Raw genomic sequence first — 27,728 nt, 5'->3', positions numbered from 1 at the left:
CACGTTTCGCAGACCATACTGGCATATGCCGATGATATTCCTACAAAATTATACCGTTGTGCGACAGATAGTCTTAAGCAGTGAGCCACATGAAAATAATACTGCAGGGCGAAATTCGCTGGGGATAGAGATGAAATATGTTAATAAATATTTGTGTGAAATAAATTAAACATTCCTGAAATATAAGTGACATGTGCGTATTCGGGCAAAGCTCTGGGTAAAAAGTTCCTTTTAAGCCTTGGATAGATGCCAACGAAACTTGGTACACATGTTATTTACTACCTGGAAATAAATACTGTGGTGGTGAGACCAAGAAACCTCCTGTTGGGGAGGATGTGATAATGTGGAGACAGGGGAGGGAGGAAGGAATGGACAGATAGAGGTGGGAAAGGAGGACACGACACATATAGGGGAGGAAGAGATGGAGAGAGAGAGAGGTGAGAATGAAATGAACAGAACAGCGGAAGAAAAGATAGAGAGACAGGGGGGGGGGGGGGGGGGAGAAGATGTACGTAGTGTGAGATTACAGTCAATATATTTATGGAGTCACCTTCTTGATAAAGAGAGGAGGCAGAATATATAACAGTTTCACATTAAATTACTTAGTTACATAATTGCCTATGTCTCAGTGCATAACTTGGAACATATGTTAATAATGTAAGGTGTGCTTGTCTTGCTAATCATTGGATTTGCTGGGTATCTGAATACTGAAACAGAAGTACTCCATAAACGTAATAGCTCTTCAAAATATTTTAAAACTCAAATTTAAAACCTAGTAGCAGGGATAATATTTTGGAGATCAAAGAACATGTTTTATATAAAAATTAAGTTGTAAAGATGTTTGAGAACCTCTGCATAATAAGTTATTGTCTTTTGTTGTGAACGTACTGTTTAGTTTCCGATCTACGTAGAGCAAAATGAGTATTTCGTAGGCCACACCTTTTATGCAAAGACGTGATTAAACAAAAGAAGAGGGGTGAAACTGCCAAAAAATGGAGTGCCCTTAAATATGTAAATAATCCGATGGTTTTCTACAAAATAATATAAGGTATTTAGTTTTACGTATTTTAATATTGTAACATTGTAAATGCATGATGGCCATGTTTAGAAATAATATATTTGACTAATGTAGTGTCATGTGACCGGACACAGGACAGAGAATAGGGGACAAAGGTCGGGGTCTTTTGATCGTGGTCCGTCGGTGCGGCTAAGAGCCGGCGACATAGTATCACGTGGCCAAAAGTTTGTTTTGTGGATGTGATTTAGTAAAATAAAAACGTTTTCATTATAAACTGTTGTCGGTGTAAATCATTTGTGAACGATCGTGATTTAGACAAATACTTGAATTCATTCACTCCTGTACTTAAGCTGGCTATTTACTCAATATAAGGCGCGAATGCAACTGTACACAACCGAACCCCTTCTGCAGACGAGTCATGGTGAAAGGTTGTGTACAAGCCAGAGTGAAGTTGCAATAGAGAGGGGGAGGAGCAGATGAATAGAGGGGTAGGAGGAAATGGAAAGAGTGTGAGCGTGGAGGAGGAGAACAGAAGGAAGAGTTTGGAGGAGATGGACAGTGGCAGGGGAATAGACATGGACATGGACTAACAGAACTGGAATAAACACATACTAGAGTAACGCCGGGTTCTCAGCTAGCATATGCATGTCAGTTCACACTTAAAGATACAATTTTCTAGTTAAACGTGCGGGTATACCGCTCTACTGAGTGCATTTATTTTTTCTCGATACGACATATACTGCAAAGAAAATACTGGAACATAACCTGCAAGGAAGGATTCGACAGGACAAATGCAGTTAAACTGGAGAACGGTGGTAGAAGCCATAAAAGTTTAATGCCCATATCCTTAATCTACATAACTGCATCAACCTCCACCTCAGAAATCTGCTGCAAGGAGTAATATTTGTCGTTTAGTTTAACGCTGTAAAATTAATACTGTAATTATTTTTGCCAGCACGGAATCAGTTTGTGCCAGCCAATCGGCGCCTTCTGCCTGTCCACGGAGCTCTAAATATTATTTAAAGCGATATCGCTTGGAGCTTGTAAACAAATGCAATACGTGATGCAGACCCGCTATAAGCGGCCATCCGAACAAGCAGGTACATGCAAGACGAAGCGCTCGATTATTTTTCTTCGAAACCGGTTATCAACTTGGGCGAGCGTCATTTGTCTAATATATGCATCGCACCGGCGACCATTACGCTGCTCCGTCCAGAAGGAGCCCCGTCAGCCGATCTGGTTTCTGGCGTTCCGCGTTCGTGACTTCTCTTCCCGCTGGAGGCTGCGGAACAAAAACGAATCAGGAAAGCAAGCGCTTCGCTCCAGGGTCAATGGCAGGGCCGCTTGGAGCGCTGCAGTCGGCGTGCGCTCGCGGTCGCCATGGTGACGGCCGGCCGCGGTCAAGCCCCGTGTGTGGGTGTGTGTTGTGGCCGCGGCGGCATAGCCAGCCGGCAGTGCGCCTGCAGACGCCTACCTGCGCGCACTGAGTCACCGGGACAACAGCCACAGCCTGGACGGGCTGTCCGCTTCGCCACTGCAGCGCAGCGTCAACTTCCGTACACACCGATCTCGCCTTTTTCCTTCCTGGCAGTTTTTACAACCACCACCATATAATCCAGTCTAACCTAGAGTTGAGTTTTTAGCTTTTTCTTCATTTCAGCGTTAGATAGCAATCCTCCTCCTAAAGAGGAAAGGGCACTTTCGTTATGGAATCTGCTTTGAAGGGGCGCTACGACGGCCGCAGGAGCCGAAACTCGGCTTATCTGCCGACTTCACATTATGCCACACCATCAATGCACTCTCAGCAGGTATGTTACAACGTATTCACAAAACTTCTTTTTTCTATTTGTTCGTATTTTCTTTACGTCGTAATAATCTTGAAAGCCACTTGAGAAATTCTATGGAAACCGACTACAGGACTGGTTACGAGAATTTATCTCTAAGAACGCTCGATTACTTTTTTTTTTCTGCTAGCTATGGTCTCTTTCGCCTCGATCTAAATTTTTACATTTGATCTTTATCTTGCACAATGTGTTTAAACATCTCTATTGGTATTTAATTAATCTTTCTGGCATTACGTTCTTGTGCCCAAATAGCATAAAATGTTTCTGAAACGTTCTAGTACTATTTTGATGCTTATAGCAGCTACCGACGAGTACAGTTGTTATTGTCTCTTTATCGAACCACTAATATGAGAAATTTCAACCATTCAACTCAAACTCTGTCTTAATTTCAAGAAAATGTGTGATTGATCCCACTATTTCACATGAATATAAAATGCAGTTGTTGCAAATTAGATTTTTGTGAATTTTTTGTCTATCATTTCACTAGCTGAAGGCTGTTAAGAGACGTTGAACACTCCCATTTCATAACATCCTAAAAGTATGGAACGGTAGAGAGGATTTTAGACAGATATCATCAATAAATGGTCTTCAGTAGCTTAAATGATATTCTGTGCCACAGAAACCATACCTTGCATCACGGCAAGCCAAAATTACTGAGAATTCGTGACATAGTTTTAGCTATTTACACTCATTCCAGCGTGTTTACAATCTTCTCATTGACATTAGAGAGGCAAATGAAAGTGTGTAAAGACTACAACGCAACCCCCGCCCCCCATCCGAAACATCAGAAGTGAAACACACATAATGAAGCCAACCAGATATGGAGGGTGAACTTCCACGGGTAAACCAAATTAGATATGAAATGCATAAATTATTTCCCGTAAGCTAAAATAATAAATTGGATCGGATGGTAAGTAGCTGCCTAGGAATACAGACCATTTCGAACCTCGCTTTGGTTGCACGATAGTTTCTTTCGGCAATCTCTGATCCGATATAATATTTTTAAAAGTAAGTCCATCTTCAATTTATCTTACAGTTTATAATAGCAACTTGAACTTTATATTTTTACTTTCTCTGCCTTACTATTTAATATTAACAACACTTTACGTAGCATATTGATATAAATGACGTATTGCAAAAATTGTCGCTGTGTGTCTATGCCAAGTGTTATTAATGTTAATAAAAGTGTCTGCATTCAGCACAACGAAAACTACAATCCTACCGGTGCTGATGAGATAAATTTTAATTCACTCGTTTGAACGGAAACCCATATTTCATGGTATTGCGTTACTTATTACTCTCGTTGAGTCTGAATTGAGTTTTACGGAGGCGAAAAGACAAGTTTCATTCCCAATTTTCAAATTTCCATTACTACAATTAATCGAAGAATCTGAGGATGCACTATAATGCTCTAGGTATCGCTTCCGACAAGACTGGAGCAATTACAACATAAACAAAAGCATTCAATCAGCAGTTCTTCCCGGGCTCCATACTAGAATGGAGTGTGATGAAACTCTGATGTGGTACAATAGGGTGTTCCCTCTGCTATGCACTTCCGTAATTTGTAGAACACGCGTGTAGATATATAATTCCCATCCATACAAATCTCGAGGGCTGTTAAGATTAATCTGTAAATTCGTGACAGCGTCTGAGACACGATTACGGATAAATATAGACCAGACAAGGTTTCATATTACTGATTTTATTAGTTATACTCGTACAAGGTATGACTGTCAACTGCAAGAAGCCCATGTGTAGGATTACATGTAACTCCATAAATATATCTAACTTATATTACATTTGCTGGGTATGTTTGCCATAACTATTATTTTTTCGCTCAATAAATATTGGAACTTGTTTAAAAACGCTATTAAAATTGCCTGGTAGATAATGAAAATCACCTGTGTAGCATCTACTTCTGCATTAAACCATCCTAATCCTCAACTACAGTGTAATGCTGAAAGCAATAAGTTTTAAATCACAAAGGTACTTATTTTTTAGCTACAGGATAGGTGTTCCAGTAGGGCACGCAAAGAGTTTAGTGTATCACTGATAAATCAAACGTCAACAGAACTTTTGCCACATAACCTGTAATCAGGGTCAAGGACAGAACTGCACTGATCCTTTTCAAGCGTTCATGTGGTAACATATCGTAATTCACGTTGTTTGAAATTAATCGAGTTATATTGCCGGAAAGAGTGAGGCAAGCGAGACGGGGGACGGAGTGCGCACTTACCCCGGACATAAGCGCCGTAAGCTGTTGCGCAGACCGACCCGACGGCTCCGGCAAGAAGAGACTGACGCAGAGGTTAGCGTCCTCGGCTCTCGCTGCAGCAGCACACAGGCCAAACTCGTTCTCATTGTTTCCCTTGAAAAGTACTCTGAGAAAAAAAACTGACCATCTCATTTATCTCCATTGAACTACAGGTCAAAATGTTACGACAAGTACTATAAATAATACTAACTACCACCATCACTATTGCTATAATAGCTTAGCTCGTGTAGACTGTAAGAACTGTACAATTTTTTTCTTTAACCAATTTTTTTATGTTCTTCACAAACTGCAACACATTCTAAACTTTCCATACTAATTAAGGCCTTAGAAGCACAAACTTTCCCGAATACACTTCTGACCAAAAAGCGACTCTGGTAGCTAGAGTCCAAGACTTTTTGTTAATCACGCCTTTCGCGCTCTTGTGGTGATATTTCCGTAGAAGTTTTCATCCCCTAACACACATACTTCTTCATATCCAACCCGAAGTGAAATTCCAGTTTTTGTAGATTTAGCTTTAATTTTTTTTTAATATGACCATATATTTTCTTAAAAATTTTCATACCCTATTTCCCTCCTTACAGGCTGAATTCCCAAAATCAGTGAAACATATATTCAGTTATTTCTAAAAAGGTAGCTAAATAAAAATTTTCGTAGATTTAGTTTTGAAAATGTTTCAAAATGAAATGATGTCATAAATCTTTTCCTCCCCTATTTCTCCCCTTAGGGGCTGAATTTCCAAAAACACTGAAACATGTATTTTTTATTTGTTGCCGAGATGTTAAACACCAATTTTCGCAGATGTATCTTCAAAAATACTTCAGTAGATCTTTAATAATTCTTTCAAAAAATTTTTCACTCTTTTTTCTTAAATGTTGAAACCAGTATTTCTTTATTTCTGATCGAGAAACCAAAGACTAATTTTCGTAGGTCTAGCTTCAAAACTGCCTTAATAGCGCACATATTTCCAAAAAGCGTTCTATTCCTATTTCAGCCCCTCAGGGGTAGAATTTAGAAAAATGCCTTCTTAAACGACACCCTCTCCAAATTTGAAGTTGCTGTCCTTGGCGGTTTTGGCTGGGCGTCGATGAGACAGTCAGTCATAACACTGACTTTTACATAAATGTCGATTATTTTTCTGATCAGGATATCATATTACAAAATCGTACACTGCATAAGGACAGGTAAACAAGCATGAGAAATCGTATTGAGTGCAGGTGCCTAAATTTGTCATTGTGAATAGCTTTCCACTAGCCATGAGCGAACCGTCCGTTGTCAAGTGCTCGTACAGCTTCCTGGAACCAAAATGGTGATGTAGATCTCTAAAGTCATCCCATCTACTATCTAGAGAGGATGTCCCTGAAGATGCAGATCCAACGTTCAGTGTTCTGCTTATACACCATTACCCCCATCGAATGTCTTAACGTTCCATAGGCAGGATTTTGGTTGGGGTGGGGGGCAGCTCATAGAAACTTAGTCACCGTGCCACCTCCAAATTTTATAGAATAAACGAAGAGGTTTTCTTATTTTCTTGTAATACCAACCACTATAACGATAAAATTTTCGAGACATAGGTCTGAGTGCTATGTTGCAAAGGATATTTTTCTTTTTGTAAAATAAAAGAACCATGTGTAATTCGGTATAGAGGGGGGGGGGCGACTTCTCCTCTCCTGGATTAGCCACTTTCCATAGGGAAAGTTGAGCGCAGTAGCAATTTCCTGCCTGAAATTCTCAAACTGGGCAACTGGTATCAATTTTCCCACAGACGGATCCTTGCGGGACTCAAGAGACGATGGAATGGGCTTCACTGTTCTGGGGGAAGCATACATTAGCTTTGGGTTCGGGTTCACAGACAGACTCGTGGCACTTGGGATAATTTTTTAGTTTCTTCAATACTACTTCGAAACATGTCTGCTCTGTGCCCATGGAATCGAGTATCGTACTAATGCCATGATATCTGTACTCAGAAATTTAATGTGACTTAGCATATAGAGAATTTATTTGAAAGAGTTCATACCAGAGCGGTGATATTCATTAGTGTTATACTGACGAATGAACACACTGCGATAATAAATTGGATGGAAAGCTATACGCTCCCATTTACAAGCAATTATGCTTTCTGGGGCAAAAGTATCCTTCCTCTATCTCAATGCGAAACAGTGCTTTTGTCAGGAAAACGAAACTATAGGAAGTATTCTTCCTAAAAGTTTTCTAGGCCGTCAGTTGTGCAATTTTGCCTTTAAAAGCGTCATCAATGTCTGTCTTTCATCGTTTATTGTTGTTAACGCAGTGCTGGTAACAATACCAGCTATGTTTATCAGAGATAATGTACCTGTTAATTCCATTAAAATGAAAAAAGTGCAGTGAGAACATAATGCAGCCAACTTTTACTTTCCTCCACCCCACCGCCAATCTCTTTCACCTTCTGTTTGTATGTCACGTGCTCGTGATTTCTCGGCTTTGCAGTAACTTCCGTGGCTCGCTGTACGAGGAGACTTCAAAAACTGAGTTACGCATGTCGTCCCACGCAAAGAGCATTGCGCAACAAGTGTGGTGCATTGTCAGACGACAGTGGATGTTGTGTGTCTACGACAGATATAGTTCTGCTGCCGTACTGTGAACAGGTACATCACAACGTGGGATAGAAATGGCGTGACAAATGGAAAAATACTCAAAGGCTGAGGTGCGCGGGACAAAAACGTGGGCAAAAAGTCTAAATTTCACATGGACTTTCTGACCGGTATAAGGAGCAAAGGCAATGGTGAGTCCAGCCATAGTGAATTGGTGCTAACAATTGGAACATAGCTGCCCAGACCTGGGTGACGGTGATCTGGTAAAAAGGCCATTGACATCGACAACAGACGACAATGCGCTAGAAGTCGAGGAACTGATCCGCAGCAATCTCAGATTTTCCGACGATTAGGACGTTCTCATAGCGGTTCTCGAATGGCTTCGAGGCCAAGGAGCAGATTTCTGTCGAGGGGTAGAAGGACTGCTAGAAGTTCCGACCGTTGTGTACAGAAACTTGGTGATAATGTTGATAAATGTCATGTCTACTCTGAAATGTAGTACAGCATTAAAGATGGGTTACTTGGTCTGTCATAATAATGTGAACTTACTTTTCGAAGAACACTCGTAAGTTGTCGTCCTCAGAAAGCTTTATGTGAAATACCAAAATATGTTGATGAAAATCCTGTATCGTCCAGCTATAAACTTATCAAATCATTAGCCAAGTACGACACTGAGCAAACTTGAAATGTTGCGCAAGAGTAGTATTGACGTTTCGTATGCAGCATCTAATGGTCCACGGAAGAGAGGATTCCTGAGAATTCTCTGAAAAATACAAAAAACGTAATGCTCAAAATCTGAGTTTTTAACTGATTGAATGTGAACAGCAATAACTGCTTAAACCTATTGAATTCGTGGTAAGTACATGCTGACTACGTCATCGTCCAAACTTGTAAGCATTTTTATGCAAACTTTACGAAAGACAAACAGTAGCCTCACAGGTCCAGTTATGTGCTCCGAGGAACCTTAATTTTATCTTTTTCGTGACCTTCGTCATTCTTATCTGGTAAGGATCCCATGCAACACAGCAATACTCTCGCGGAGGACGGACAAGTGTAGTGTAGGCACACTCTTTAATTGACCTCTTGCATCTCTTCAGGGCTCTGCCAATTAAACGCAGATTTTTCCGACAACATTATCTATCTGATCGTTCCAGTTTAAGTTGTTCATAATCTAAACTCCTGGGTATTTAGTGGAATTGACAGCCTTTAGATTAATTTGATTTATTGTGGAACCGAAATTTAATTTCTTTTCGTACTCATATGGATGACTTCACACTTTCCCCTATTTTTCCCACCATACATATATCTTGTCTTAATCATTTTGCAATTGGATTTGATCTTCTGATAACTTTACTAGAGTGTAAATACGCAATCTATCTAAGAGAGCATCTCATGTTGTCTCCTAAGTATAGATCAGAAACAGCAAAGGGCCTATAACACTTGCTGGGGGAACACGTGATGTCACTCCTGTTGTTCTCGATGACTCCGTCAGCTGCTACGAACTGTGAACTTTCTCATAGGAAGCGAAAATTGAAGCGATACTCCACAAGCATGCAATGTGATTAGAAGCTGATTGTGAGGAACAGTATTCAAAAACCTTTGGATATTTAGAAATATGGGACCAGTTCGAGACGAGGAGACGATAGCACTCATTACATTGTGAGAATCGTTCACAAGAACGATACTTCCTGAATCCATGTTTATTGTGCGTCAACAGATGATTTTCCTCCAGGTAATTCATAATATTCGAATACAATATATGTTCCAAAATCCTGCCGGGTATCGATGTTAATGATACGGTCCTGTAATTCCGTTCATTATTCGTATTTCCATTCTTGAATATCTGTGTGACACGTGCCAACTTTCCAGTGTTTGAGTAAGGATCTCTCGTTGAGCGAGTGGTTATACGACACTGCATACCTGAAAGGAACCTAAATGCTATACAATTTGGACTGGAGAACTTGCCTTTATTTGATTTAAGCTACTTTGGCACACCGACATCTACTTTTAAGTTACTCACGTTGTAAGCAGGTCTTGATTCGAATTCTGATATACTTACTTCGTCTTCTTGGTAAAGGAATCTCGGGAAACTGAATTTAGTAACTCCGCTTCAGAGGCTTTGTTATCGGTGACATTACCTCCGCTGTCGCTCAATGAAGGAATTGATTGCGTCTTTCCGCTGGCGTACTTTACATACGACTAGAATCTCTTTGGATTTTCTGTCTAACATAGAGACAGAGTTTCGTTGTGAAAACTATTAAAAGCATCTTGCATTGAAATTTGCGCTAAATTTTGAGCTTTGTAAAACTTCCCCAGTCTTGAAGATTGTGAATTCTTTAAAACGCGACATGTTTTTGTCGTTGCTTCTGCAATAGTGTCCTGACCTGTTTTTTGTACAATGGAGCCTCAGTTCCGTCCCTTATTAATTTATTTGGTATAAATAGCTCGATTTCTGTTGATACTATTTGTTTGAATTTAAGCCACGTCTGTTCTTCACCTTCATAGTTAGTTCGGAACGAATGGAGGCTGCCACTTAGGAAGGCATATTGGTTCCAAGGAGGTATCTGAGAGCAGAAGAGTAAGAGTAGATACGTTAAGGAATTATTCACGAATGCGCGAGCAATGATGTAGAATAGCCACAGTAAACGTAAATCATAATGTTAAAATTTTCCTGCATTCTCGCAAGGATCAGCATAGAAGCATACCATTTGAGTACGTCAATTTTGCTGACACGCAGCCATATCTCTCTGTGGTACGAATGACTGAAAGTGCCTTGGTGCATCCTATGAATAGTGAAGCTGATTCCATTCCGCAGTGATATGGAACAGCTATAAAAATTTAGGGAAGTGTTACGTTGTATTTACACAAATATTCCATCGCAATAGTATATCAACGACACTTCTAGAGAAAAGTACTTGAACAATGCGATGTTTGACGTTTCCTCGCACAGTTATTTAGCAGCTTTATACTGCACGAATCTTTCACCTCTGGCAACTACTTGTCAGAGTGGAAAATGCCTATTTACGTCATTGTTCGGAACCCACGTTGAATTGTAAGTCCTCGTATAACTCGATAGGTAAGTCATTTTAGAGTTAGGAGGTTAACAGCAAAATACCATTTGCTACAGGACCATGTCAAATAAAGAACTGCAGTGTCGAAACCACCCTTCAAGTTGATGACAGTTTTACTTTAGTTATACTGCTGTATTATCTACTAAATGGTGCAATGTTCAAGTTACACTTCACTAAAACTCTTTGCTAGTATACACTAACTTTATTGCATCATATGCACTGTCACAACAGGAGCAAATAAACATTGTGATAATTACAGCAGTAAAATAACTCTAGAAAAACGATAAGAAATCAGTCTAGAAACACAAGCTACTGTTATTGACTCCAAGAAAGCTTTTTATGCGGTCATTAGACTATGGACAAAAATGGGAGGTAGATGACATTCCATGAATCCTATACAGGATGATACCCTGATTATGTTAAAGACACTTAGGGCGTAAATGTGACAATTTAAAGTAAGGTACCCTCGTCCGGAAACGACCGAGTGGAAAGCTGTAAGTGAAAATCGTTCGTTACCTCTGCTGTGGAATAGGTACTTTTCTTGCTAAGATTGTGGGGTAGGCAATCCCGGCGAGAGGACTGTGTAGCTGTAGAGCTAACTAATCTAAAGCAGGTCGTATATTGTGTACCGACAAAAGCAATCCCGGTGTACAATGCCTATAGTTATCAGATTGCAGTCTGTGTTCGCAAGTTGAAGTACTATCCTCGATCAGCCCTAAACAAATGCTGAAGTACTCGTTGATGGAACTTGCAGATGCGATTTTCCTTTATGGGCAGGCACATAGAATCAGCAGAGCAGCTGAAAGCTTGTCCAGAATCAAATATCCGTGTAGAAGACCTCCGGCTCGCACCATGTTTCAATATTGTTCGAACGAATAAGTGAAACAGGGCAATTGGTACGTTGCACGTGAAATTGTTTCGCAGAGTACTGCGTTGCGAGTATTACGTGAAATACAGCTACACACAGAAAGTGTATGCTTTGACTCCTGCACCGAGCGAGGCGGTGCAGTGGTTAGCACACTGAACTTGCATTCGGGAGCACGATGGTTGAAACCCTCGTCCGACCATTCTTATTTAGATTTTCCGCGATTTCCCGAAATCGTTTCAGGCAAATGCCGGGATGATTACTTTGAAAGGGCACGTCCGACTTCCTTCCCCACCCTTCAACAATCCGATGATACCGATGATCTCTTTGTTTGGTCCCCTCTCCCTAAATCAATCAACCAACCTTTGACTCCTGCTGATTCAGACCTCGTGTCGCGCTCAGTCAATGGTTCTTGCAGTCCCTTACAGTTGATCCTCACTTTCTCGCGTACGTACTTATCACGAATGAAATCCTTTCACGAGAGGCGGAATGCTAAATAGTGACAGTAGTCATGTTTGGGACGATGTAAAAACCCATACTACAGTTGTGATGAGCCATCAACAAAGATTATCAGTGAACGAGTGGGCACACACAGACAATGGTTACATATTTCCTCTTTCTCCCCACTTAAATGCACCAGTGTACACAGTGTTGTTTATCAGAGACATACTACCAGTTTCCAGGAACAATCTCAATTGTTATTCGTCAACAGACTTGGCTCTGACATGATGAAGCCCCACCTAACTTTTGAGGATTCGTGAACATCCGAAGCAGCCTTTCCATGAAAAGTGGTTAGGCAGACGAGGTACTGTTTCATGGCCAACATGTTCAACTACTCTCACCCCATTTGGTTTCTGCTTGAGGGACTGTATGAAAAGTCTTTCGGAAGAGACGCCTGTGGAGGCTGAAGAGAATCGCCTGACAAAAGTTCTCCCTACCTGCGGCACTGCTCAAACGACACCGTGGATGTTCAAACGGACATGACAGAACTTTGTGCAACGATACTGTGACTGTAGTGACACATGGAACGCCATTTTGAACAATTTCTGAAATTGTAGCAGCTTGCGAAACTGGTGCAGTGAATTCATTGTTACTGTACCGTAGACCTAGGATTTTCGGTCTCTCTGACATCAAGTTACGTATTCAGTGGAAACTTCTACGTCTTCATAAGGGTTCCGAAGCTCAGCCCTTACTTTGAGCTCTGCACGAGGCTAAGATGGAACGTGTGTAGATTTTTGCTTATACCGTTCGTGTCTGTCGTTTCCCAACTAGGATCCAATATCTCAGATTGTTACATCTACCCTCCTCGATCATCCCTGAAAGTTAACATCACTGAATCACCCTGTACAATATCAAACACAGGCAGCTCAAAACATGAGGGACAAGAACAAGTAAAGGCGCTAGCGCTAGGCGAGGATGTAGTTTGTCACCGACACTCTTTTACATGTATATTGAAGAGCTCATAAGAAAATGGTAGAAGTAGTACATGAATGTGTACTACTGAAAATAAGCTATTACCTGAACCTTATGCTATATGCAGATAATGTCTTAATACAGAAAGGAAGCAGACCTACAACATTTGGTGCATGGATTATATAAACTAGGAATACAATCCTACAATCTGAAAATATCCACAACTAAAACTAAAGTTATGGCTCACTAAGTGAAACACTCACTTGGATCAAAAAGTATTATTGAAGACGAGACACTCGAACAAGGCGGCTATATCAGCTTAAATAACGATAGTGACTTTCAGTATAAAATAAATATATTTCAGCACATATGTGAAACTATAAATGAAAGATTCGGGAAAAAAGTGAGAAAAGAGACAATATCAAAAGTTTACAAAACAACGGCTGTGCCTATCTCGCTTTCTGGCAGTGACTCTCGCATTGTACACAAAGAAAGTTTACAGCAGCATATAGTAGGCTGAAATATTTTTTAAATCTGTCAGCGGTTGTTCAAGGAAGGCTCTTTTAATGAGAATATACGAAAAGAATAAGCAATATGCAAATTAAATTTCAAAGTGGAAGAATATTGGGAGTAACTGAGGCAACATGCCAACCGTATGGAATTCCAGGTGTTGTAAACAAGTACACAGCAAAAAGAGAAGTTGAAAGACCGAGGAAAAGATGTTCTTAAAAAGAGAAGTTGGAACAGGTATATTACCTAAACCTTGAAGTGAGGAAGAAGAAGAAACAATATAGAGTGAGTTCTGCCATTAAAATCGTCACTTAAACTGTGTTTTGCAGAAGCTCCTGTTAACTTGTCATTGGCTTATATTATTAAACAGCTGTTACAACTGTGTGGTCAAACGGCAAGTGTTCCGTATTACGCACGGACGCCTTGTTAACAGTTTTAAGCCGGCCCTTGTGGCCAAGCGGTTCTAGGCGCTTCAATCCGGAACTGTGCGACTGCTACGTTCGCAGGTTCGAATCCTGCCTCGGGCATGGCTATCAGAGCCACTTTTTTAACAGTTTTAAACTTTGCTCTCTCATCGACTTCTCTGTGAAGGAACGTTCTGGGAGGAGGTACAAAGAAGCAGTGGAACTGATAAACAACCCGTGGATATCAGCTGGAAGATGGACAACACACTGTTGGCTAAGAGAGATACCTTGGTTTTACCAAGACCATCAGCAGCTCCCTCATTCATGTGGATCATGATCATAAAAGCAACGTCCGCCACCGTAGCTGAGTGGACAGCGCGTAGGAGTGTCACGCCCCGGGGGCCCGGGTTCGATTCCCGGCTAATTTGGAGATTTTCTCCGCTCAGGGACAGGGTGTTTTTGTCATCATCATCATCATCATCATCATCCTCATCGACGCGAAAGTCGCCGAAGTGGCCTCACCTTAAAAGACTTGCACCAGGCGATCAGGTGTACCTGGCGGGAGGCTCTCGACACACATTTCATTTCATCAAAGCAACTGTCTTGGACTTACGCCCATTTTCACTATGCTACGGCAGACTCATCATTTTAGGAGCTAGGTAGGGTACGGAGAGGTGATTGCGTCAGCCCACTATGCAAAATCATGTCTCCATTGTTTCATGCTGAGGTCATATCCTAAAATGTTTAGTTAATATATGTTCTTTTCCCGTTTCGTGAACTGGACCCAAAGAACTGTGCGATGTATTTCTTTCACTCTACTGAAAACGTAACGTGCATAATGCGCTCTAGAATCATAGATTCCTGTGAGAAATATTTTTCCATAAACTCCGAGACTGCCTTCTTCTATCGCTATATTTCAAGCAGCTCGTTGTTCTTGGTTTATTCTGCAGTTTATAAAGGTCTGTCTCCACGGCATGAAAGAAGACTGATAAAACAAAGAGTTCTTATATCTCTCTGCGGAACTCACTGAAAAATAAATGCAGAAATGCTTTGTGTGGCATTAGCGCAAGTTATCTTCCGCGAACGACAGCCGAAGGCCGTGACGCGGTCATGAGGCAACGCTCTGCACTTGAAGGTAGGCTGCTTGTGACAGCATTTAGCGTCAGGACGCGGAATTCGCGTCCTTCTCCGGGGCTGGAGAGCGGCGTGCGAGCCCACGACCGAAGACAATACACTGCCGTGCTGAGGACCTTAGCTGCTTTCAAGGCCACGTACTGAATCACGAGACAGTGGATCCTTTTAATAGACCAATGGCCGACCAGAGACACTGACGGAGTAGCAAGAACACGTTACGTCGTTCTGCAAGAAAGAATTTAAAGAAAGAGTACTTACTTCTTTTACAATAATCAGTCCTCTCGCTGCAAACCGCTGCTAGTGGAAATCTCCATCCCTGTACATCGACTAGACCCAGTTTCATCGTTACTATCAATTACGTATTTTAATATTTATCTTCAACTCCAATTTTCGGCTACTACTACTTCCAAAGGCAAGTAAGCTATTGCACAACATTTAAGTCATTTCTTGTCTCCTTTTTCTTTGCCTGAAATGTCACTTCCGGCGTGACATAATTATTATTTATTTTCCATTATTGGTCAACTTCGGCTATTACGTCTTTTTCGTATAGTACCGGCAAAGAATGGATGATAGTTAATTACAACATTGACGACAAATGACAGTACCTCTTGTAGAGGTGGCAGTTTAATTATACACCCAATGAGTAAAAACTTACTTAACGTTCTTCCCACCAAATTGTTTTAGAACTTTAGCAGTGCTGTGGTACCTGCGCGAAAGAAATAATGATTTTCCTTGGTTTTTGCGAGATACACATTCCAGCTACACCCCGCTGGGCTTTACACGTACACCTGTAGGAGCCTCTTCGGCTTTTATTCAGTCTGACACCAGTAGGGAACTTCCTTTTTGAAAAGAAACTTTCTCTACCCGCACATATCTATTGTTCACGTACGTCTCAAATGCTTCAATAATCTCGTGTAAATTTGAGTCCTGGGTAGCACAATTACTCACTATTACTACTCCATCTTACTCAATTTAGACTTTTATTAAGTCCCCATTCTCATTTCTGCTATTCGTTTTCACTTTCGTCATGTCCCCCGTACCAAACATACGCATATTCATAGCTGCTAGTTACTTAAAATTCTGCCGTCCGTCTGGTCAGTATCAGCTATAGTTCCCTTAAAATGCAATTTGCTGCCAACAAGTATTCGTTGACTGCGCGTTGTTCCGCCACTCATTCCCGGGTATAACATATAACAGCGTTTTGTTGTTGCTGTTGCTGTTGCTGTTGTTGTTGTTGTTGCTGTTGTTGTGGTCTTCAGTCCTGAGACTGGTTTGATGCAGCTCTCCATGCTACTCTATCCTGCGCAAGCTTCATCTCCCAGTACCTAGTGCAACCTACATCCTTCTGAATCTGTTTAGTGTAGTCATATCTTGGTCCCCCTCAACGATTTTTACCCTCCACACTACCCTCCAATACTAAATTGGTGATCCCTTGATGCCTCAGAACATGTACTACCAATCGATCCCTTCTTCTAACCAAGTTGTGCCACAAACTTCTCTTCTCCCCAGTCCTATTCAATACCTCCTCATTAGTTATGTGATCTACCCATCTAATCTTGAGCATTCTTCTGTAGCACCACATTTCGAAAGCTTGTATTCTCTTCTTGTCCAAACAATTTATCGTCCATGTTTCACTTCCATACATGGCTACACTCCATACAAATACTTTCAGAAAAAACTTCCTGACAATTAAATCTATACTCGATGTTAACAAATTTGTCTTCTTCAGAAACGCTTTCCTTGCCATTGCCAGTCTACATTTTATATCCTCTCTACTTCGACCATCATCAGTTATTTTGCTCCCCAAATAGCAAAACTCCTTTACTACTTTAAGTGTCTCGTTCCCTAATCTAATTCCCTCAGCATTCCCCGACTTAATTCGACTACATTCCATTATCCCCGATTTGCTTTTGTTGATGTTCATCTTACATCCTCCTTTCAAGACACTGTCCATTCCGTTCAACTACTCTTCCAAGTCCTTTGCTGTCTCTCACAGAATTACAATGTCATCGGCGAACCTCAAAGTTTTTATTTCTTCTCCATGGATTTTAATACCTACTCCGAATTTTTCTTTTGTTTCCCTTGCTCAATATACAGATTGAATAACATCGGGGACAGGCTACAACCCTGTCTCACTCCCTTCCCAACCACTGCTTCCGTTTCATGCCCCTCGACTCTTATAACTGCCATCTGGTTTCTGTACAAATTGTAAATAGCATTTCGCTCCCTGTATTTTACCCCTGCCACCTTTAGAATTTGAAAGAGAGTATTCCAGGCAACATTGTCAAAAGCTTTCTCTAAGTCTACAAATGCTAGAAACGTAGGTTTGCCTTTCCTTAATCTTTCTTCTAAGATAAGTCGTAAGGTCAGTATTGCCTCACGTGTTCCAGTATTTATACGGAATCCAAACTGATCTTCCCCGAGGTCGGCTTCTACTAGTTTTTCTATTCGTCTGTAAAGAATTCGTGTTCGTGTTAGTATTTTGCGTAAAGCAAGAAATATACAGGGTCACTGTAATTAGTAGGTAGTATTGGGATTTGAGAAAAATAGTTTTAATTTTAGTATACAGTATTTGTTTCCTGTGGCTACGAAACAAGAAATAATTTGAGATTTCTTTTATGTCAAGTCTTAGAAACAACTATGCAACGTACAACCTGTGATAAAGTCCTTTATTTAATGTACATATAAGACGATATATCGAACTGTATGTAATTTTAGATATGCAACTTACATCTACAAACATAGTCCGCAGGTGCGTGGCAGAATGTACCCTGTACCACTACTAGTAATTTACTTTCCTGTTCCACTCGCAGACAGAGCGAGGGAAAAACAACTGCCTATATTCCTGCGCATGAGCCCTATTTTCTCGTATCTTCGTGGTCGAGAAATGTATGTTGGAGTAGTAGAGTCGTTCTGCAGTCAGCTTCAAAACCCGGTTCTCTAAATTATTTCAGTATTGTTCTTCGAAAGGAATGTCGCATTCCCTCCACGGATTCCCATTTGAGTTCCCGAATCATCACCGTAACGCTTGTGTGGTGTTCGATACTACCGGTAACAAATCTAGCAGCCCGTCTCTGATTCGCTTCTGTGCCTTCCTACAACTGGCGCGTATCCCAAACAGTTGGGCAGTACCCAAGGACAGATCGCACTAGCGTTCTATATGCGGTTTTCTCTACAGGTGAACCACAGTTGCGTAAAATTCTCCTAATAAATCGAAACAGACAATTCTCCTTCCCTATCACAGACCTCACACGCTCGTTCGATTCCATATTGCTTTGCAACCTTACGCCCAGATATTTAAACTGTTCAAATATGTGTGAAATATTATGGGACTTAACTGCTAAGGTCATCAGACCCGAAGCTTACACACTACTTAACCTAAATTATCCTAAGGACAAACACACACACTCCCATGGCCGAGGGAGGACTCGAACCTCCGCCGGGACCAGCCGCACAGTCCATGATTGCAGCGCCTAAGACCACTCGGCTAATCCCGTGCGGCTGCCAGCTATTTACACGACGTGGATGCGTAAAGTATGACGCTACTAGTGCTGTATCCGAAGATTGCGGGTTTGTTTTTCCTACTCATCCTCATTAACTTACATTTTTCTACATTTGGAGCCAGCTGCCATTCATCACACCAACTATAAATTTTGTAGGATTCATTTTGTATCGTTCTACAGATATTCAATTCGACCCTTTCCCGTACTCCACAGCTCTATCAACAAACAACCACATTTGCTGTCCACCCTGTCCACCAAGTCATTTGTGTGTGTAGAAAGTAACAGCCGTCCTACCACACTTCCCTGGGGCTCTCCTGACGATATGCTTTTCTCTGATGAACACTCGCTGTCGAGGACATCACACTAGGTTCTATTACTTAAGAATCCTTCCAGCGCCGGCCGGGGCGGCCGAGCGGTTCTAGGCGCTACAGTCTGGAACCCCGCGACCGCTACGGTCGCAGGTTCGAATCCTTCCTAGAGCATGGATGTGTGTGATGTCCTTAGGTTAGTTAAGTTGAAGTAGTTCTAACTTCTAGGGGACTGATGACCTCATAAGTTAAGTCCCATCAGAGCCATTTTGAATCCTTCTAGCACTCATATCTGGGAACTTACTCGATATACTCGTACATTCTTTAAGAGTCTGCAGTGGAGCACCTTGTCTAATGCTTTACGGAAATCTACAAATATGTAATCTACCATTTGTCTTCATTCATAGATCACAGTATATCGTGCGAGAAAAGAGTAAGCTGAGTTAAACACTAGCGATGCTTTCTAAAACCATGCTGATTCGTGGATATAAGCATTTCGATCTGTAGGATATTTAATATATTTGAGCTCAGAATATGTTCTGTAATTCTGCAGGAAACTGCTATTAAGGATATTAGTCTGCAATTTTGCGGAACCTACATTTGAGTCTCGAGAGGAGAGATCATTTGCAATACGCAGCAATCAAATAAATAAATAGCGCTATGCTAGAAGTTGTATTGCTGCATGTGGTAAAAACTTGCCTCTCTCCGACCTGAGAACTGCCTTGTCCAACCCGTTATGGATGGGCTTACGGTTTAACATGGACCACAGAACTCAGAAAAGAAAACAAGAAAGTCAAATTAAATAAAAAATCTAAAAGGTTGTACATATAAACATAAAACTTTTATATTTTGGCTCAAATGGCTCTGAGCACTATGGGACTTAACATCTGAGGTCATCATTCCCCTAGAACTTAGAACTACTTAAACATAACTAACCTTGTTAGTACAGCAGAAATAGCTTACATCTCCTGAACTTCAGCGAGAGGAGAGTTTGTTTGCCTTCACACTGTTCCTGAAAAATCAAAATACTGATTTAAGATATATTCTTTGCCTACCAGGGTTGTCTTGTAGACGAGAGGACAATTGATGGTACTCTTCCATCGAGTGGTGATGTTGATATAGGTGGCTTCCACGATACTTCTTTAACATAGTTGACTTTTTCTTCCTTGAATAACACACGGTTGAATCCTAAGGAAGTGAGTCCATCCAAGTTAGTCTATTGTCTCTCTTTATCTTAATGTCGAATGCAAGTTAAAATTAGGTGTTTCTTCCTGCTTTCGTCTGTTTCTCTCGAAGATAATGACAAGTATCGGCTTGGGATTCATACTCGGTCTTGATTCATTCCAAGACCATGTGAACTCCGGCAGGATATTGCACTGTATTATCACATAACGCAGTCAAGACTATGGCGTGGTTATACAGACATTCATTCCAACTAGCACTAAATAGTGTCCTATCATGTTTCTTCTGTGTCACACCAACCATTAGCAGTTTAACCACGACGTTTTATGTAACTGTAATTAGTAGCAATTTCATTGTCCGGCATTGTAGCCGTGATTCATACAATCTGTTACTTACTCTCCATCTTACATGTAAAACTCAACTAGCGGAACCTGGGAGTTGATGAATAAATCATGACTCCGGCTTCACTTCACGACCTCAGACGTATGACCGTCAGTTGCATGAAGTTTCACTGCTATTTTAGTTACTATGACATCATCTGATGACTGATCATAGAGATACTTTTAAATGAGAGTTCCATGATCCATATCTTCTCAAGGAAGCATTTTTCCCCCCTCTTTGCTAAAGGTGGGTGCAGCACTGATACCGCAATACAGTGTGCTGGATACATGGTACAGTACTGTATTCCCTCCAGTCACTCACCTACTACTACTACTACTATTACTATTACTACTACACGTTTCTCGTACTGTGCTTAAATATTTTTAAGAAAACATTTTTTACGACACAAGATTTTTAGCGACTGTTACGTAATTTCATTATATAATCAACATCTCTGTGCTACTAACTTATTTCTTGTGAGCTGCTTGAGAATCACTACTTAACTTTTCATAAATGTTGTTTGGAATCAAACGTTATTGAGTACACTTTTCGTTGAATTTAAAATTTTCTTGTCCCGTGGAGTTCAATGAGGAAGGAGTGAAGGAAGAAAAGAAATGAGAAAGATTAGGGTTTAAAGTCCTGTCGGCATGAAGATCGTTATCCACGGAGCACAAGCTCGAAATTTTTCAATTATGAGAATATAAATCAGCCTTGTCCTTTCAAAAGCACCATCTCGGCATTTGCCTGGAGCGAGTTAGGGTAATAAAGGAAAATTTAAATCGGGACGGACAGATGAGGATTTGAACCGCCGTTCTCTCTCTACTGTGCTAACCACTTCACTACCTTCCTTGGTAGTTGGAGGAGGATCATCTTGTATGTGTTGTATGTATGCGACGGAAATGTACGACAGGCAGTAATAATATTTTGAAGTATTCTTCCTCGGTTGCTACTTACGTTGCTTTTATCGTGTGAATAAAAACAAATGTTATCCGCCCCGGTGTAACATAGCCTCAGCAATAGAAACTAGGGTAAATCCTATATTAGCAGGTCGATAATAATTTTTCTAATGTAGAACATTATACATTATCACATTCTCTCCTAAAATGGTGTTAGGTGCTGTGAACCGTTACTGAAAACATCTAAAAATGTTACTTCCCGATAGTTAGTTTACTGCACCCACCGTTATTTCAGTATCACATTCCATGTCAGTTGCTGCTTCGATCAAAATTCAGCATTTTTTTTAACTGTGACAGAATAGTGCGAAAGTGTGATATATAGAAAGTAAACAAACTGTTGTACATTTTACTCACTGTCAAACATAGCAAAATAAAACATGTTATTGGTTTACAGTGGAGATAACTGTAACTCCAAATCTTTTTCCCCAAAAGAAGCGCCAAAATACAAAATAAAGGCTACTAGAGCATAATGCTGCCATCTGACGTGACGTCTAAAAGGTTAACAGCGCACGCTTAGGCACAAACTGCTGTAAATAGCTGCATAAAAACAGGAAATCTATCAAAATAAGGCAATAACATCCTCTCAAACGCTCGTAGTTGAATTTTTCACTTTTTAGGCGTATGATAGAAACCAAAGTAACGTTGGTGATTGCAAAAATATGTCGCCATGCAGACATTACGGAGTAGCCAACAACAATGGAGCAGAATCATGTCATGTCCACCTGTCCTTCCCACAGAAAACTCTCTGAGTAGCCTATTTTCAAGCGAAAAACAGAAAAGGGGGAAGGAGCGTAGCTTAAGAAGAAGTTGAGGAATGTGATTGGAGGAACTTATACGGCAGTAAAATACCTAGCTGTAATTGGGAGACCCGAATATTTGCAGTGCAGTTAGCTTAGAAGCTCTCTGAGTGGCCTATTTCAAAGAAAATGGGTGGGGCTAGAGAGCGGAATTTAGGGTGATTTGGAGGGGGGATGGGGAAGGAAGGAAGGAATGAATGGAGAGACGGAGTGAGGAGGAAGGGAGGTGTACAGAGTGATAATGTCGTGGCTTAGCAACGGGTGCACGGGTTCTTGTGCACAGTTAATGCTGTTTCATGTTGGACAGTCACAACGTTAGGAGATACACTGTGGAGCCAAAGAAACTGGTGCAGACATGTGTATTCAAATACAGAGATATGTAAACAGGGAGAACACAACGCTGCGGTCGGCAACGCCTTTATAAGACAACAAGTGTCTGGCGCAGATGTTAGATCGCTTATTGCTGCCACAGCAGGTTGTCAAGATTTAAGTGAGTCTGAACATGGTTTATAGCCGGTGCACGAGCGATGGGACACAGCATCTCCGAGGCAGCGATGAAATGGGGATTTTCCCGTACGTCCACTTTCACGAGTGTATCGTGAATGTCAGGAATCGGGTAAAACATCAGATCTCCGACATCGCTAGGGTGGGAAAAACATCCTGCAAGAACGGAGCTAACGATGACTGAAGAGAATAGTTCAACGTTATAGAAGTGCAACCTTTCCGCAAATTACTGCTGATTTCAATAATGGGCCATCAAAACGCGTCAGCATGCGAACCACTCGACGAAACATCGATATGGGCTTTCGGAGCTGAAGGTCCACACTTGTACCCTTGATGACTACACAACACAAAGCTTTACTCCTCGCCTGGTTCCGCCAACACCGACGTTGGACTGGACACATGTTGCCTGGTCGGAAGCAGACTCGTTTCAAATTATATCGAGAGGATGGACTTGTACGGGTATGGAGACAACCTCATGAATCTATGGACCCTGCATGTCAGCAGGGACTCTTCAAACTGGTGGAGGCTCTGTAATGGTGTGGGGCGTATGCAGTTGGAGTGATAAGATGTCTCTGACTACTGACTCGTACGTACGCATCCTGTCTGATCACGTGCATCCATTCATGTTAATTGTGCATTCCGACAGATCTGGGAAATTCCATCTGGACAATGCGACATCCCACACGGTCAGAATTGCTACAGAGTGGCTTCAGGAACACTTTTCTGAGTTTAACACTTCCGCTGGCAAACTCCCCATACATGGATATTATTGAGGATATCTGGGATGCCTTGCAACGTGCTGTTCAGAAGAGATCTCCACCCCCTCGTACTCTTACAGATTTATGGACAGATGTGCAGGATTCTTGATGTCTATCTCCTCCAGCACTACTTCAGACGTTAGTCGAGTCCATATCACGTCGTCTTGTGGCACTTCTGCGTGCTCGAGAATGCCCTACACGATATTGGGCGGGTGCACCAGTTTCTTTGGCTTTTCAGCGCAGTACTAAATGCAGAATTTCTGCAGAGGAACGGTGCTTGATGCAGGGACTGGCAGTTGGACCTCAACAAATGCAAATGTAACGTACTGTGGAAAAATAGGTGGAAAGATCCATTACCGTTAGAAGACGCCATTGTCATTCAACCACTGTAAAAAATCAAAGCCATTAAATATCTCCGAGTATGAACACGGAATATCCCGAGATTAAACAAGCATATAAAACTATATTCATGAAAAGCAGGTACCTGTCTGAGACTTATCACGAATGAAATTCACCCGCAACGGAAAAAGCTTTCAAAGTCTTCGTTCGACCGATTCTTAAGCATTGTTCTTCACTGCAGGATGCTGTCCAGGAATAATTAATAGATGATAGAAAAATCAGTGGGTTTCGTCATGGTTTCTTTTAGCAAGTGCGAGATCGTCACGCGATTGCTCATTCGACTCCAGTGTTAAACGGTGCAAGATATGTTTCGAATCACATAGAGGATTCCAAGAACCCACCTTCCAAGAAGAGTAAGGCAACATATTGCATCTCCTTCCACTGTAGAACCACAAAAGAATTGAGTTCATATTTAATCTTGTCGCCAACCATTCTTCTCGCCCACCATTTACGTGTATGGAGCAGAAGAAACGGAGAAACTACAAATCACACAAAAGATCTTCAGCCACACGCTGTAAAGAGGGTTACGGGATTGAGATGTGTATACATCACACGCTCCTACATCCTCATCTCAGTTATTTCGATGATGAAAATGTCCTTCAGCTTCCCAAGTGGCTAACTCATGCCCTACGTGCTCCACATCACACCTGTAGACCAGTAGCTAGCTCGCCGATGAAGGCGCAAATGGAGAGCGCTGAGTGCGAGCTGGAAAATTGGATAGCGTCGCTGCTTCCGGTGCAGTAGGACCCACTGATCCCATGTCCCATGCTCACAGGTCACTCCTCGTACCGCCTCTTAGGCAAGGCAACAGTCAGCCGTAGGAAAAGACCCAAGGGCTAATCTGTTAGTGGCATTTACGTTACGTTTACGAGAAAGTTTGTAACTGGAGTACAGGCACCTAATATTGATAAAACAAGAGGGAAATACAGTCCCGCTTCCGTAACATACCTTGATACAGTTGTACGTTATTAAAATACACGCGCTGTATTGATATTCACGTTTAATGTTCACTGCAAACAGGAGTAAATAGTGTTAATGTACCTTAACGTGATTTACCGGAGTCATGGCGTAGCGAGTAGAAAGAGGGACAAAAGGCAGACAGTCAACGAGTGAGATGCTGTTTGAGAATCTGAAAGTTTAGTTTCGCGACATTGATCTTGTTTTCAAACAACTGTACTCAGCGACAAAAGCCCTACATTAGTGTGTGGAACACTCCAACGTCGTTCTGTGGGACCCATGGCGTTAGCGCATATCGCTATTTTCGGATGTACAGACCACCATCTTACCCGTAAAGAGTCTTTCCTTACGACTCAAACGAATAGGGAAAGGAATCTCCTATTTTTCGTTCTGAAGCTTACTGATACGTCTGAGAACTCATGTCTAAAAATCAACATACACCCAATTGATGCTGGTCAGTGTGCCCCTTTGACTTAAGCTTTCTGGGATTCGTAAGTAGACTAGCATACCCTACAACTGTCACAGAACTAATCTTCTTGAGTAATGGTAAAATTTGCCTACGGTGCTCAACAGTATTATCATTGAGATACAGTGTTTCGTACAGTACTTATTAGTGAACGATAAAGTTGTCAGAGATGTCATGCGTTTGAAAGCTGCACCCTCGTGTTTTGAGCCACCTCCTCCTTTTCCCTGGCCTTTATCGAGTATCTTCACGGAGTCGGCATGTTAACTTTCGGATTTGCAGTGTTAGTGGTAGAGAGCGGTCTGATATCAATTCCTGTAACCACCAGTCCCCACCCTCAGGTCGAAATTTGTGTACCACAATTGTATGCGAATAGTGCTAACGTTTTCTAAATGTTTGCGATAGTGTAAAAGAGGCGGCACTTGCGTACTAGCCCTGTATTCACCTATTGGGATGCAGGAAACCGCCTCAAACTCCATTCAGGCTGGCCGTCCACCGATGCTCGTCGCTAATCAGACACGTGGATTCGGCCCGGGGCCGGCGCGTCTACTCAAAACCCCGCACTCCCCGTGATAACGCGCACAGCTTCCCGAGCGGTTTTCCCTCGTGTCTTGTGCCAAAACAAAAAACAACAGAGCACCATGATAAGTTATTGGAATAGATTATACTGTACATGGAATTTGTATTTGATATCAGAAGAGAGAAAAAAGTAATTTTTTAGTCGCCTATAACAGGTCTCTTAGCTTTTCAGACAGGTGTAGTTCTCTGAAACAGTAGAGCGCCCCCCCCCCCCCCCCCCCCCCACACACACACACCGGATAGCTGTGCGCGTTAAAAAGCCGATTCCAGGATTCGGGCAGACCCGCCGGCCCCTGATGGAACTCGTCTGACAGACTAAGGACCAGGGCCAGTAGAACGGCCTAAGTGGACGCAGTTTTTAGGTGGTTTTCCGCATCCAAGTAGGTGAAAACCTGCTCAAGTCCTGCCTCAATGACACGATTCGCAAACAGTTAGAAAAATGTTCACACCCTATCATATGGGTAACACTAAACGCAGACAGTCGGTGTACACACATTCTGTCCTTAGAGGAAAACGAGTGGCAACATGAAGGTCATCTGGGCAAGAACAAAAAATGATTCTGAGCCCTAAGAGACTGCCGGCCGCGGTGGTCGTGCGGTTCTAGCGCTGCAGTCCGGAACCGCGAGACTGCTACGGTCGCAGGTTCGAATCCTGCCTCGGGCATGGATGTGAGTGATGTCCTTAGGTTAGTTAGGTTTAAGTAGTTCTAAGTTCTAGGGGACTGATGACCTAAGCTGTTAAGTCCCATAGTGCTCAGAGCCCCCCCCCCCCCCCCCCCTAAGAGACTCAACATCTGAGGTAATCAGTCCCCTGGAACTTAGAACTACTTAAACCTAACTAACCTGAGGACATCACACACATCCATGCCCGAGGCAGGATTCGAACCTGTGACCGTAGCGGTCGCGAGGTTCCAGACTGAAGCGCCTAGAACGGCACGGCCACTCCGGCTGGCTCTCTGGGCAACATCTAACTTTAACAATGCCAAACCTGATACTAATCGTGTTTCGGTACGGGATAAAGATGGAGGAATAAGAATGAGAATTGTCGGAAACAGTGCCGTTCAGATATATGTTCGTCGTCCTTAAATCTCCGATACAACTGCTGTAGTTCGGAATTAAGAACATGTGCTGAGAAGCCATCACGCACACATCAGTGAACTTATTGGGCAGTTCCCCTGACTCGACTTACTGGCGTCCCGCGTACGGACCTTACCGTCGGCCTTTGTCCCGTGCCGCAGGCTAGCCCCCGCAGCGCAGCCTCCCCGCCTCAGGGGCAGAAGCTGGGAGCGGCCTTGGCTCTGCCGGCGCCGCGTCCGCCAGCTGTGTTCATCGGCTCACACAACTCCCACGCTCCGGCGGAGGCCCTCGCCTCCCCTGGATGCCACTTCCGGCCACACTTCCCACCTCCGCACACAGCCTTTTAAACGCTGCGCCCTCACACGTCCTCGTCGTCTGTCGTTACGTAACGTGCTCACTTGTCCGTCGACTGGGATATCCGTTGTGCAAGCGATTTAAATGTTTCAACTCCTTGTGTTGAACGTGAATGTGGGCCCTGCTGACAACTTCAGCTGGGAGATGATCCGAAGACGAATAGTTAGAGCATATGCAACACAACGAAATTTCGTTTCATTCACCTTAGGCAACTAAACATTTAAAAATTTTCGCAGTTAAAAATCTGTTGAAGAGTAATTTGTGCAGTCTCTTACAAAAACTCGCTATTCGCAGACAGAATATATTTTGTACTATTTCTCCTATTGTATCGTGGCTCCCCCCCCCCCCCCCCCCCTTCACCATATAGAGAATGAAAGAGATGAATTTCGATATCATGTATTCCAGCCGTT

The 27,728-nt window shown here is 42.1% G+C and overlaps 1 protein-coding gene across 2 annotated transcripts in view; it reads left to right on the top strand.

The window, feature by feature from the left end:
* Positions 1-2,266: 2,266 nt before the first annotated feature.
* The window catches only part of LOC126272913 (uncharacterized), a 243,142-nt gene continuing 217,680 nt past the window's right edge, over positions 2,267-27,728 (top strand). The window contains exon 1 of one of the 2 annotated variants that reach the window (XM_049976198.1): positions 2,267-2,826. In XM_049976198.1, coding sequence (XP_049832155.1) covers positions 2,725-2,826 — 102 coding nt within the window. In that variant the 5' untranslated portion in view covers positions 2,267-2,724. The remainder of the gene's footprint in view (positions 2,827-27,728) is intronic. The other variant, XM_049976187.1, reaches the window with a different exon arrangement.

The sequence above is a fragment of the Schistocerca gregaria genome, chromosome 1 (genome assembly GCF_023897955.1).
Source record: "Schistocerca gregaria isolate iqSchGreg1 chromosome 1, iqSchGreg1.2, whole genome shotgun sequence".
NCBI classification, from domain to species: Eukaryota; Metazoa; Arthropoda; class Insecta; order Orthoptera; family Acrididae; genus Schistocerca; species Schistocerca gregaria.
The sequence above is the reverse complement of the archived record's forward strand: the minus strand, read 5'-3'. Positions and strand labels throughout refer to the sequence as shown.